The 14,807-nt window shown below is 35.8% G+C and overlaps 1 protein-coding gene across 3 annotated transcripts in view; it reads left to right on the top strand.

Moving 5' to 3' along the window:
* Positions 1–14,807, top strand: part of LOC127842268 (uncharacterized) — a 74,721-nt gene that overhangs the window by 50,278 nt on the left and 9,636 nt on the right. For 2 of the 3 annotated variants that reach the window (XM_052371697.1, XM_052371696.1), the window contains exons 25-27: positions 11,797–12,049; positions 13,545–13,679; positions 14,580–14,680. In XM_052371697.1, coding sequence (XP_052227657.1) covers positions 11,797–12,049; positions 13,545–13,679; positions 14,580–14,680 — 489 coding nt within the window. Of the gene's footprint in view, positions 1–971; positions 1,229–11,796; positions 12,050–13,544; positions 13,680–14,579; positions 14,681–14,807 lie in introns of those variants that run through there. The other variant, XM_052371698.1, reaches the window with a different exon arrangement.

The raw sequence follows: 14,807 nt of genomic DNA, 5'->3' as shown, positions 1-14,807 counted from the left end.
TATAAAACACAATTTGCTTCTGGCAAAACTTCAAACTTATTTGAAGCTTCTAAACAGTTAAACAGTTTAGTAACATTTTGCAATAGCCTGAAGTGTATTTTGTAAGGTGTTTGAACTTTGAATATATTGGCGTTTGTGTATTGAGACTTATTTGTCTTGAGGACATTTTGATTGAAAAATAAATTTTAGTGAGGATTCTTAAGGGCAAATGATTGAGGCCAATAAAATGGCTACAGAGATAACAAGTTTGTCGAGTGACAACATTGGGTTGCAGTCTGACATGAAACAGCATGGACATTACACAGAAATGGAGAGGGTCTCTCCCAGTTACTACAAGGGGGACAACGGAATCAGCTCGGCCTTCGAGCGAGTCGACAACGGAGGAATTAACAGCCAGGACAGAAGAGACCTCTACATCAGCCAGCCAGGATTCTCATCAATGCCTGTGTCAGCCATTTCAACGTCACACTTCTCCTCATTTCCGCCACCAATCAGTGACTACCAGACGCCATATTTTCCACCTCCGTTCAACCCAATTCCTCACCAACATAGCCACCAGTTCCAGCCGTACAATCCGGACCCGTACGGACACCACCTCTCCAGCTTCCCACAGCCCCATGGACATTACCAATCCATGGCCCCAGTCTCGGACGCCAGGTATGGCAACACCCACAACTCGCATCAGATCCTCTCCAGCTCTCAGATCAACCAGGACTATGGGATGCCGGGGGCGAAGCCAGAATACCCCACACACGGCCAGCCCGGCTTGCAGCATATGGCGTATGCGGATGATGAGCAGCACATGGTTCAGATAGAGACGGATGAATACATCAATAGTGATGATGAGGAAATCGAAATGCAGGACAACAAGGCTTCTGTGATCAAACGTGTCATGCATAAAGGCGATTATCAGATGAATGGAATGGGAGAGGGTAATACCACAGCTGTTGAAGTGTTTTGTGCTGTTCCAGGCAGGCTTGCACTCCTGAGCTCCACTTCAAAGTACAAGGTGACCCTGGCAGAGGTCCAGAGGCGACTCAATCCTCCCGAGTGCATCAACGCGTCTCTTCTTGGAGGGATTCTGCGACGGGCCAAGGCCAAGAATGGAGGACGGTGCTTGAGAGAAAAGCTGGATAAGATGGGTATGACCCTTCCATCTGGACGTCGTAAGGCCGCAAATGTGACCCTTTTCACCTCGCTAGTGGAAGGTGAAGCTATAAGGCTGGCCAGGGATTATGGGTACCTGTGCGAAACTGAGTTCCCAGCTAAGGCTTGTGCGGAATATAACACCAGACAGTACCAGGACCCCAATGAAGTGATGGCAAGGAAAAACATGATAATGGCTTCTAAGTAAGTATAAAAAAATTTTAATGTTGATAATTCTCTCACTGTTTGTCTTTGTACCTTTTAATAGTAAACATTTCATTAAATAATTTGTAATTGAATGATATATTTTGTATACTCTAACCTTTGTTACGAATGTCTTTGAACGAAAATACAGGTTTTTGCATTACAAATAAATATTTTATATACTTTATCAGAAATATCCCCTTTAACTTAAGCATCAATTGCATAAAAAAATCATTTTTTAGTGATATTAATAGTACAAAATTCATTATTAAATTTCTACTTGCATGATACATCTTGTGTAATGTTTCCTTTTTTTCCATTTTGTATACACAAATAAATGATTAAAAATACTGTATTTGCATTTCAAATTAATATTGTTATATATTCATTAATACCCATTCAAACATAACACCATGTAGCATCAATAACATAATAAAAAATCCTTGTCCCTTTTCAGACAAGTCCTGAAGGAGCTGATGGACCTACTGAACCAGGACCGGTCTCCCCTGGGCAGCACCCGTCCCCCGCTGATCCTAGACACCAACATGCAGCACCACCTCTCCCACTTCAGCCTCATAACCCACGGGTTTGGGTCTCCCGCAGTAGTGGCCTCGCTCACCGCGGTGCAGAACTATCTCACAGAGATGCTCAAAATCATGGACCCTGGTCTCAAGAAGGCCGATAAATCGAACAAGTAGGATGTTAAACCGAACAAGTAGGCCATTTAATGAACAAGTAGGCCATTTTACTGAACAAGAAGCCGTTTAAATGAACAAGAAAGGCTTCAGAATTGTGAAACTACTGGTAGTATCACTGGACCCTAACGAATTCTCATATTGTAGTCTGGATTTTGAACTCTTGCCATTAGGTTTATTTTTTGACACATTTTTAGTCCCTTGAAAATCAAAAAGAATTAAGACCTTTCTTACTAGATTCAAGTTTTGAAGGAACTATTCATAACTCTATTATACTGATGAGCATTATAACACAAGGGTATCGCAATATGCTAATGACAATTGGCACTAGATTCAGAAAAACTGATAAGTCAGACAAGTATGGCATAGCAAAATGTGTTTGCAGTTGATTTTGTGCTTAGGATATTATGATTTAAATTCGCCAAGATAAAATCCATGATTGCTCTTCAGGGATCTGAACCTTGTTATTTGCGGACCCCACACTTAGATGTTTTAACTGAATGACTAACGTTAACAGAACGGGCTTACTTTTTATTTTGTATAATTCTTCGTTCAAGAAATTGCAATGAAATTTGGGATACATAATGTGAGCTAACTTTGTATTAGATGATCTGAAAAACATTTATGTGGAATATGTCATTTAAAACACATTGTTTCATAAAATGGTTGGGATTGTTTATCACATGTTGTAAGTACCAATAATTTGCCTGTAATTGGTATGTACTTTTGTCTCAAAAGTGTCTTTTGAATTTATTTAATTGTAAATTTATATGAGTTATGCATAAAGCTGTAATTTTATTGATACATGTCATTAATTTTGTTTCTGTTGTTCATGAATTCCATTCTACAATTCCAGTTTTATTGCGTTAAAATCCATAATGCATTCTTGTGTTAGGATAGTGCTATTTCATTTGTGTGAATTTTGTAATATTTTGTGAATTTGCTTGCTATATATTTGATATTTGTACAAATAAATTGTATATGATGTTGATGTTTGAAATTGTATATCAGTAATAAATTTCTATTGTGATAGTATTCCTTTTTTTATGCCCCCAACAGGCGGCATATAGTTTTCGCACGGTCTGTCTGTCCGTCTGTCACACTTTTAGTGTCCGCTCTCTAATTCAAGTAGTTCTCATCCGATCTTCACCAAACTTGGTCAGAAGTTGTATCTAGATAATGTCTAGGCCAAGTTCGAACATGGGTCATGCCGGGCCAAAATCTAGGTCACGGGGTCACTTAGTGCATTTCAAACATTCAGAATGGTGTCCGCTCTCAAATTCAAGTAGTTTTCATCCAATCTTCACCAAATTTGGTCAGAAGTTGTATCTAGATAATGTCTATGCCAAGTTCGAACATGGGCCATGCCCGGCCAAAAACTAGGTCACTGGGTCACTTTGTGCGATTTAAACATTCAGCATGGTGTACAATGTATTCAACGCTTTGCTTTAGTAAGTATAAGAAAATGATTTTTATTCTACAGTTGACAAGAAGATACGTGCATTCCTGTTATTTGCATGCAAAGAATTGGCAGAAAGAAACATCTACAAATTGCAGCAGATGACATATGTAACAAACAACACAATTTAAATATTGAACACCTGTTATGCAGCAAACTAATAGTTTAGTAAAATAAAGGCAATGTATATCTTAAAAACATTTACATAGTTATGCTTTTATGAAGTGACAAAGTTACAGTTGGGGACATCCGTGTTGTGAGGAGTCACTGAGGACACATTTCTTGTTTGGTAGTTGTACCTATTTAGAAAATTGAATATCAAAACCTAGTATAGATTCTGAAACCATGTCAGTATTTTATTGCATACTTATATAGTTAAAGAACTTATTATTCTCAATGATTAAATATTAATATAAATAAATAAATAATATAGTAGCACTGTGCATTAATTGTATAAAGTTACAAATAATAAATACTGAGATTTTGGGTATGACAATTAATAGTGTTGACAAACATATAAAAGACAGAGTTATATTTGGGGCATGTAATGCAGACTTTTATAGGGTAGAAATTTCAATAGGGACATACAAAATTAACTGTGTCTCAAAATGCATTTTTTTGCATTCCTGAATAATCGGCACCTCGTAAGCTGCTATTTTCTTAATTTGATGATTTTAAAGAAAAAAAGTATGCCAAAAACCTGCAAGCCAAGCAACCTTTAACCAAACTTATAATTTTCATAAAAAATGATGAACTCATTGATGTTAGCCCCTTAGGGTCAGTTTCAACACGTAAATTACCTACCTTCAGGTATTGATATTTTTTCAAGCTAGCTGTTACATTTGATTATGGTGAATAGAGTTTGTTAATTAATTCAAGAGCATAGTTCATATCCAAGTTTAATAATAAGATTTCTTACTAAAAATTCCATTAAAAAAACACAAAAACTGAATTTATTTAAAAGAGAAATCAGTTTTTGTTTGGATGGTATTTTGTTGACCATAAAACCTGTCAAAAAAACAGGGTGACTGCATTTCTCTTGTTTTGTTTGACACCAAACCATCCTTTGATGTCAACATTACAGGAGTGGCTTTTTATCTCTTGATTGATCAGATTTTTTCCGATCAGATTGGGTCAGGCAAATATTTTGGTCCGCAGTTTTCATTTGAGCCTTATCAGAAAAGATCACAAAATGGGGTCTCTGTTTAACATCTACATGATGCAATCTCACCTGTCTGTCATAATGGATGCACCAACACAACACCTGTTTGATGTAATGTCTTGCAATTTTTTTTTTCACATGTAATGTTAGTAAAATTTCAAAGCAATTTGCCTTTTGCTTGGCATTTTGGTAAAACATTCGGGCTTGCGATTTTTTGGGGGTGAAAAATCCACTGATTTGATTTGGGGTAAATTTACTACGTCTTTTGTTAAAGACTATTTTTGTGGCCAACTTGTATGAATTTGCTAATTATGTTTGTTTTTTTGTATTTTTATGAAAGCTTTTATTCTTTGTTTCGAGGGAATATTTTGTAAATATTTGCCTGGACCTCATGTCAGTATACAATTTGGGAAAGTCAGTCCCAACATTTGTTAATATATAAAACATACACAGAATGTTTAAAAAAAACACTCCTTATATTTATCATACACATGTAATTATTACACTTTTGTTTCAACTATAACAGCATAAACATTCAAATTCTTTCTTAAAATATAAATTTGGAAAAGATATGTTGAAACAACTTAAGAATAATTAACAGTGTAAATATACATTTATCAGTTATATGTATTGATTGAGCGCAAATTTCTGTTTTATTTCCTCCAGGAAACTTGTGGTGCAAATTGGAAATCGATTTTGATTGATGTTTATAAACCAGGCAGAATTTCAAAACTAAATCAAAATGGCTAATATTTAAACTTTTACCACTTAATTTTGGCAAAGTGATTGATAATTGTTTTTGAAACAAAATGGTTGTTATGATTTAATGCATGTGTTTTCGGAAATAAAATAATGACAATGTTTAATCATTCTGAAAATAAATCGAATTGGATTTTATGTAAATTCTTTGGTCAGGATATTACCAAAGAATGGTTTCCAAGACAAATGAATGTGCCAAATAAGCAAAAACTGTCTGCCAACATTTACAATGAAACTAGATTTTCCTTTGTTTTTGCTGCTATTAATAGTAAGTTCTGAATAAATTTCAGCTGTAAAAGAAAGATGCACAGAACTAAGATAAAAGACACAGACAATTCTTTCGACCAAGAAGAAACAACTGTAAACTAAATTATAAAGATGCAACTTATTTGATAAAGTTTTCCAATATCCCATTAATATACATAAACTAGAGTCAATGAAACTTATTGCCTGAAGCAAATCAATTAATGTGATCTTAATTGAATGTTAACAATGTGACACATCTACAAAGGGTTGGGCTGCATGGTCTGCAAGGATTTCAAATGCATGATGTCCAAGTTACTTTAAACATCATAATTTACCCAGAGCCAGTTCTCATAAATTTATTTTCATTACTTTTGGCTTAAAATATTTTACTAATTTCAGACCTTTTTGCTAAAATCAGACATTGTTCAACCTTATTTTTGGTTCACATCTTACCTCTTCTTTATTCTAAACACAAAATTTAAATTTCATTTGATCCTGTTTATGAGTTCTGATTATTTGTATATGATATTAGACTATTAAGGTAGCACACCCGTAATGGGCACCTATCCAAATATAATCTAATCAGGGGACAAAAATATTTCTAAACTGCACTCGTCCTTGAGGACGAGTGCATTAAAATGTTCACTCGTCCTGCAAACACATGCACTCGTCCTTCAAATATGTGTGAAATTAAGATTGCATAGGGCTGATATGACTAATAAAGTTTCCTATATCACTGCAGTGCTAAAATGCTACTTACTCAGTTATTCATGCCAGCTGTTCACCAGCTAAAACAGTACACCAAAGTTAACGTTTACACCAAAAACCCAATATTTACTCTGGACACAGTCTCGCATAACAACATGCCTCCTGCTGTATGAAATTTACAAAACAATTTCAGGTTCATTCGCGTTCTACTTTCCGAATTGATATGCTTTAAGAAAATGATTTTATTCAATGAAAAAGAGTCTTACTGGTCAGAACATACATATTTAAACATCAGCCTTTTTTTCACTCGTCCTGTAGGACTAGAGCTTTTGGAAATTTCACTCATCCTTTCAAGATTTCACTCGTCAATACGAGCGGACGAGTGGAATTTTTGTCCCCTGCTAATCTATTATTTTCTTAATCAGCATCATTTCACTGAACTACATGCAAACTTTTAGGTAGCTTTTCCATGCTTTTTAAAAAAATATACTGATTTTTTCAAAACCACCCCCACACTCGGCTTTTGTCCAGTTTATGTGCACCCCTGGGGTATATAAAAGTTCCATAATTCATCCAGATTTCCAAATATAGGCATGCAGTTGGTGTGTACAGATGCAGTAAAGGTGTTAAAAGTTTAAACAAGATAAATATTGATGCAAAGCATCAAAGGGCGTAGGGAATTTCAGTGTAAAAGGCACTCAATGAAGTTACATGGAACAAATTTTTTTTTACTGTAAATATTAATATATTGGCCGATTATTTTAAACAAAATAGAAAAAGATACTGGTATAACCATTATCTATAATTTTGTGTTATAACCCCCAAATAACCATTATTTATGATGTTGTGTTATAACCCCCAAATAACCATTATCTATGATTTGTGTTGTAACCCCCAAATATTTCATAGTTCATTTTATTTACATTGGTTTCCTTTTTTTTACTGGCATCCGTGTGCAGTTTTCATTAATGGAACAGAACTGTGTAGGTTTAAAAAAAAATCTGCGACATCTTGTAAGCGTTATTTCATATTTTTCTCAACTTCAAGGGGAGATGATTCTGAACTTATTCTTATGTTGCTCATTTACGATAGGGGTTGGGTACTCATTGATATGAAAACACTGTAAAAGTTTGAAAAAAAATTGAATAAAAACTGTAAAATGCATAAGGAAGCTGCATTTCACAATACTTTGAAATTCAGTAAAAGATCATAATAGATATATTGCTCCGATATTCATCATTTTCAATAGGGTTCGAGTAATACTGATATAAAAACACTAAACAAGTTTGGAAAGATTCAGACGAAAGTTGTGAAATCTTTTAAACAAGTGGAAATTGTTTATTTTGTCAAATTTAATAGAAAAAATTCTGGACTTATTGTCCCGATGTTTCTCATTTTAAATGAGGTAAAAATGCTCATTGATATGAAGACACTGTAATTTTGGAAAGAATCTGATGAAAAATGTTGACATTAATCACCAAACCAAGCAGTTTTTCACTTTTATTTTTAAATTCAAAGAGATATAATTCTGAAATTATGGTCTGATATTGCTCATATAGAGTTTGGGTTGGGTATCATTGATAAAAAAAACCTGTGCAAGTTTGGGAACAATCAGATGAAAATTTTGGAGTTCGAACAACGATTTCAAAATGTCTCAACTTCTAAGGAAGATAACTATGGACGTAATGGTCGGATAATGCTTAAGGGCCCATACTACCTGGATAGTAATACGTGTCGCGCCTCGCGCTCTATATGTGGTTCTTAAAAAGAAACTCAGAGGAGTGCTTGACTCTAGGGAAACGGGTTGCTGGGACACAGCTCCTCCTTGATAAGCGGCTGCTTCCTTTATCGCAACTCATTGTTACAATCAATAATACGTGTCGCGCTTCGCGCTCTATATGTGGTAGGGAAAGTACTTAGGGCCTATGATAGACAACCATAAAAATACATGAACAATAGATGTGTTGTTTGCATTTATTTGTAAATATAAAAACATGTGTATTTTTTTAGCCGGATTTTTTTCGAAAAAATCTCGGCTTATAGATTGATGTTGTCGGGCGGGCGGGCGGGGGGGCGGGCGGGCGGGCGGGCGGGCGGCGTGCTCGAAAATGTTAAAGTTCTTATTTCATGGTATAACTTTGGTATGCTTGGACCTAGAGTCTTCAAACTTGACATGAAGGTTGGCCAGGATTAACAGATGACCACTGGTCATTTCAAGGTCATTCATTTGAAGGTCAAGGTCACTGTGACCTTCAATATAAAAAATTTTAAAGTTGTTATAACTTTGGTATGCTTGGACCTAGAGTCTTGAAACTTGACATGAAGGTTGGCCATAACTAGTTAGTAACCACTTGTCATTTCAAGGTCATTCATTTGAAGGTCAAGGTCACTGTGACCTTGAATGTAAAAATGTTAAAGTTCTTATTTCATGGTATAACTTTGGTATGCTTGGACCTAGAGTCTTCAAACTTGACATGAAGGTTGGCCAGGATTAACAGATGACCACTGGTCATTTCAAGGTCATTCATTTGAAGGTCAAGGTCACTGTGACCTTCAATATAAAAAATGTTAAAGTTGTTATAACTTTGGTATGCTTGGACCTAGAGTCTTGAAACTTGACATGAAGGTTGGCCATAACTAGTTAGTAACCACTGGTCATTTCAAGGTCATTCATTTGAAGGTCAAGGTCACTGTGACCTTGAATGTAAAAATGTTAAAGTTCTTATTTCATGGTATAACTTTGGTATGCTTGGACCTAGAGTCTTCAAACTTGACATGAAGGTTGGCCAGGATTAACAGATGACCACTGGTCATTTCAAGGTCATTCATTTGAAGGTGAAGGTCCCTGTGACCTTCAATATAAAAATGTTAAAGTTGTTATAACTTTGGTATGCTTGGACCTAGAGTCTTGAAACTTGACATGAAGGTTGGCCAGAACTAGTAAGTAACCACTGGACATTTCAAGGTCATTCATTTGAAGGTCAAGGTCACTGTGACCTTGAATGTAAAAATGTTAAAGTTGTTATAACTTTGGTATGCTTGGACCTAGAGTCTTGAAACTTGACATGAAGGTTGGCCAGAACTAGTAAGTAACCACTGGACATTTCAAGGTCATTCATTTGAAGGTCAAGGTCACTGTGACCTTGAATGTAAAAATGTTAAAGTTCTTATTTCATGTTATAACTTTGGTATGCTTGTACCTAGAGTCTTCAAACTTGAAATAAAGATTGGCCAGTACTAGAAGATGACCACTGGTCATTTCAATGTCATTCATTTGAAGGTCAAGGTCACTGTGACCTTAAATGTTAAAATTTTGACCTTTGAACAATATTTCAGTAATTTAAGTATTGCATTGACAAAAACACGAAAGGTACTTTCCTGTCATTTAAATCAAAAATCCGGCTTCAATGCGGTCATCTCCGACCGCGGAACTCTTGTATAGAATATTAAAGTGATGTAAGAAATTTTAATTAACGTTGTCACCACGTGGCATCCATTAATTTAAAAAAAAAATGTCCAATTGTAGTAAAATGGTTTTTAAAATGTCTACATAAAATAAAAATTTATTATATTTATTAACCTGACTGAAAAAAATTGTCAGCCGCCGAACTGTTCCGTTCGTGCCGGAACCCGGGATTGAACCGGGGGCCTTTAGATGATTGTTGCGTAAACAACTTCAGTCTAACGCTCTCCCAACTGAGCTATTCGGGCTGACATCATTTATGTAATGTTATTTGGTGAAGTTGTGTATAGCGATCGTTATTATATGTCTATTAATAAACTAATACATTGTACGTTTTCGTACCACTACGCCTTCCAATAAACTTGCTTGGGCGATAGGTCGTCAAATATCGTACTACATTGATTCTCCACTAAATAAGCAATTTAGAAAAACCACAAAATAAATATATTTTGATTATGTTTTGTTTTTATACAAAACCAGAAAGTTTCGCGTATTTGCCCAGTACCTGTGATCTTTCCCCTTTGATCAGTTGTGGATCAGTTATTAATTAAAACAATTAGCTTTGCATTATTGGCAATAAATGTTGTAATAAATGTAATAGGCACAAATGCAGTACTTATTTACACTAATTTACACAAAAAATCACCACTATGCAAGATATTCTTAAAACAAAAATATATACATTGATCCGTAAAATAACTTCTCCTCCCATAAGCGAAAAAAAAAAGAATTACATACTAGTCGCCGCTCTCCAGAGCGACGCCAACAAGATGAATTTCTTTTATTTTTTATAACTTGTTATCTATGGAAGAGCGCCATGAAATGTAAGTGGTTTCAGGCAAGTAGAAATTGTGTTGGTTAAAAAGAAAGTGTCATAAAATTCAAAATAGTATCATTTAAGTAATGTTTTTGAACTTAGTTTTTATAAATACATTATATACAGCAAAAATACCAAGAAATAGACAGATTTACTGTTTACTTTTTGAAATAAAAATGCAACAGGTATGATTCGTATTTTCAGCAGTAAATCACCCACTATAGCCATAACGTTGTGTTAATTTTAAAAATTGAAGTATGTGCATTAAAATTGCAACATATTTAACAATAAACATAGCTTATATGCCATATTAAATAAAATTACGTTAGAAAAAAAAAAAAATGCGTCGCAAAAAAGTATACGTCTTCGGCAGGATTCGAACCTGTGCGGAAATATCACAAAAGATTTCTAGTCTATCGCCTTAACCACTAGGCTACGTCACCTAATATTAGGCTCTTCAACCTTCGAAGAAATTGCGGGAAATCATTAGGGGTGCGCTACCTTAAGTTATTTCCCCTCCCTTGAGTGTCATCCAATTTTAACAAAACATCATGATATTTTTTTTGCACCTATAAAAACCTCTCATGCAAACTTTGTTTACTAGCAAAATAACTAAATGTGTCTTGTTCTGAGAAAACTGGGCATAATGCATGTGCGTAAAGTGTCGTCCCAGATTAGCCTGTGCAGTCTGCACAGGCTTATCAGGGACGACACTTTCCACTTAAACAGATTTTCAGGTAAAAAGGGACTTCCTTTTAACGAAAAATACCATTAAAGGGGAAAGTGTTGTCCATGATTAACCTGTGCGGACTGCACAGGCTAATCTGGGATGACACTTTACGCACATGCATTATGCCCAATTTTCACAGAACAAGACACATTTGTCTATGAGGAAGCATATCAAATATTACTTTCTATACATTGAACATGAATTGTACACTTTTCAAAATTGAATTGACCCATACTTTTAAGATAAAATTTTCATAAAAGTATTGTTATAATAATATCTCAATAAGAACCAGCCAAATCATCTAAAAAAAGTTGAGCATTGCTTCTTTAATTCTCTGAGATTAAATGTACAAGTCCAACAATTTTTATCTTATGAGGTTGCTTTTTAATTTAGTCTTATTTTTTCAGTGAACACAACAGGCTACAGGCCACTAACACAACGGACTCAGATCCTACCGTGCATTTGGATCACACTGTCCGCACCAAAAGTGTGTTGCAAGTGAAGACAATGCCCACAGAGCCTCCGTATTCAAAACATACGCATCATAACCCTGCGGCTGATAGCTCTCAACTCACCCATCACAACAGATTGGCAGCAAGTTCTCCACAAGCGAGTCAAAAGACGGCGGAATCAAAAGCAGGAAATATGTTTGAACTTTTGGTAAGGGAAATATGCATTTTAATGTAACACATTTTTTTAATTTTACTTATGCGTGTATAAATTTACGATGAGGATGGTCAAGAAGCTTCTGTTAGAGCTGCAATATTTCTTATGAATTGCATCAACCAAGAGATTGCAAAGGACCTGAATTGATTATCAATGCTGAGGATATTCTCTGTATCCTCTGTACAATATTATTAAACAATACAGTTTAACTGCAATGCCTTTAATGAAAATTGTTGATTCTATGACAAGTTAATAATGATTAAGTGGGGGGGGTGGTGTCTATGGTATGTAGTTAGTCTGGTAGTAAGGAAGTTTAGTCTAAAATGAGCTTATGAGTTATTTATGGTGATGCTAGTTAATCTATGGGTAGTCTACAATGAGTATGGGTAGTCTACAGTGAGTCTATTGATAGTCTACAATGAGTCTATGGGTAGTCTACAGTGAGTCTATGGGTAGTCTGCAGTGAGTCTATGGGTAGTCAACAGTGAGTCTATGGGTAGTCTACAGTCATCAGTGAGTTATGTGTATTCTACACCGTGTCTATGGGCATTCTACAGTGAGTCTATGAGTATTCTACAGTGAGTCTATGGGTAGTCTACAGTGAGTCTATGGGTAGTCTACAGTGAGTCTATGGGTAGTCTTCAGTGAGTCTATGGGTAGTCTACAGTGAGTCTATGGGTAGTCTACAATGAGTCTATGGGTAGTCTACAGTGAGTCTATGGGTAGTCTACAGTGAGTTATGTGTATTCTACAGTGAGTCTATGGGTAGTCTACAGTGAGTATATGGGTAGTCTACAGTGAGTCTATGGGTAGTCTTCAGTGAGTCTATGGGTAGTCTACAGTGAGTCTATGGGTAGTCTACAGTGAGTCTATGGGTGTCTACAGTGAGTCTATGGGTAGTCTACAGTGTGTCTAAGGGTTGTCTTCAGTGAGTCTATGGGTAGTCTACAGTGAGTTTATGGGTGTCTACAGTGAGTTATGTGTATTCTACAGTGAGTCTATGGGTAGTCTTCAGTGAGTCTATGGGTAGTCTACAATGAGTCTATGGGTAGTCAACAGTGAGTCTATGGGTAGTCTACAGTGAGTTATGTGTATTCTACAGTGAGTCTATGGGTAGTCTTCAGTGAGTCTATGGGTAGTCTTCAGTGAGTCTATGGGTAGTCTACAGTGAGTCTATGGGTAGTCTACAGTGAGTCAATGGGTAGTCTGCAGTAAGTCTTTGGGTAGTCTACAGTGAGTCTATGGGTAGTCTACAGTGAGCCTATGGGTGGTCTTCAGTGAGTCTATGGGTAGTCTACAGTGAGTCTATAGGTTGTCTGCAGTGAGTCTATGGGTAGTCTTCAGTGAGTCTATGGGTAGTCTACAGTGAGTTTATGGATAGTCTACCGTGAGTCTACGGATAGTCTGCAGTGAGTCTATGGATAGTCTGCAGTGAATCTATGGATAGTCTGCAGTGAATCTATTAAGGTGTTTGGTGTCCTTATTTCAGAAAGCAGCCCAGTATATAGAGCGTGCTACCATAGGGTGGGCAGACATGGACAACCCTATTGTTAAGGTTGCTAGGACAATGTCCACGCAGGTCAGAGATATGGCTCAGTACATCAGACAGGAGGGACCCATACAGGTAACATGGCCTTGTTCTTGTTTGGCCCATACGTTTGTTTTGCATGATGTGATTTCAAATTAAATTTGCCTAAATGATCAATATTAACCCTTTACCACTTAGATACGTATTTTCACGCATGTGTAGTCCCTTAGAAAGTGATATTTAATTTATCCTTTCTTACTAGATTTAAATTTAAAAGTCTTTATTTCCAACCCTTAGATACTGATGAGCAGCAAATAGCATAAAACCTGAACAGACTGCAAGTTACTTGCTTTTAGTTCCAAAATCTGTGTTGTTTATTATGGGATTTTGAAATGAATTTTCAATCAATAGGCTTAAATAAAAGTAATAATATCTGGACAATGGGTTGAGTGAATAAATCAACACAGTGGCTACAAGATCCAGGTTACAATTGACACAATGGACACTTGAAATTAGTGCACTGTCCTTAAATGTTATAAGTGATAGTAGATGATCATCTGAACATCAGTTCTATTTCTTGATAGTGCATTGGAGAAAAGTTTCATTATTTTAAGGCGCCATGTATGTACCACTTATTGTGCTTGCTTAAAGGTAAATGTGAAATATACTTAATGCGTAGCAACAGTTACAAAGGATTGGTAAATACATGCTCTATTAACTGCTCACATTATATGGGGCAAAAAACACTAATTTCTGTGTCCAGTTAAATTTGATGGGAGGACCCATGTCTTTTGGACACATTTGTAGTTTCTTATGATGAATGTTGTGAAAAAGACAAGATTTTAAATAGCAACAATTAGAACTAGGTAATATTCTTTGGGAAAATGGTTCAATTATCGATAATCTAATCTGTGCTTTGGGTTTACTGTATGTGACATATTAAAATCAAAGTATATATGACAGTTCCCCTAACTCTGCTTTTGTTCTCTATTACAGAACCACATGGGCCTGATACAGACGGCCAGGGCTGTTGCTGAGAACTCTGATAAAGTCCTGCAGTTTGCAACACTACTGGCAAAACACTGTATTGACAAAAGGTAGGTATCTGTACTTATTATGTGTTTGAACAGTTTGAAACAGTACTTGCTAAACACTTTGATACAAAGTACAGGAGTCATTTTGTGTTTGGAAACCCTAAAAATGATCCTAAATAAAACTTGAACA

Source organism: Dreissena polymorpha, chromosome 8 (assembly GCF_020536995.1).
Source record: "Dreissena polymorpha isolate Duluth1 chromosome 8, UMN_Dpol_1.0, whole genome shotgun sequence".
NCBI classification, from domain to species: domain Eukaryota; kingdom Metazoa; phylum Mollusca; class Bivalvia; order Myida; family Dreissenidae; genus Dreissena; species Dreissena polymorpha.
Note: the sequence above shows the minus strand (reverse complement) of the source record. Positions and strands in the feature narration are given on the sequence as shown.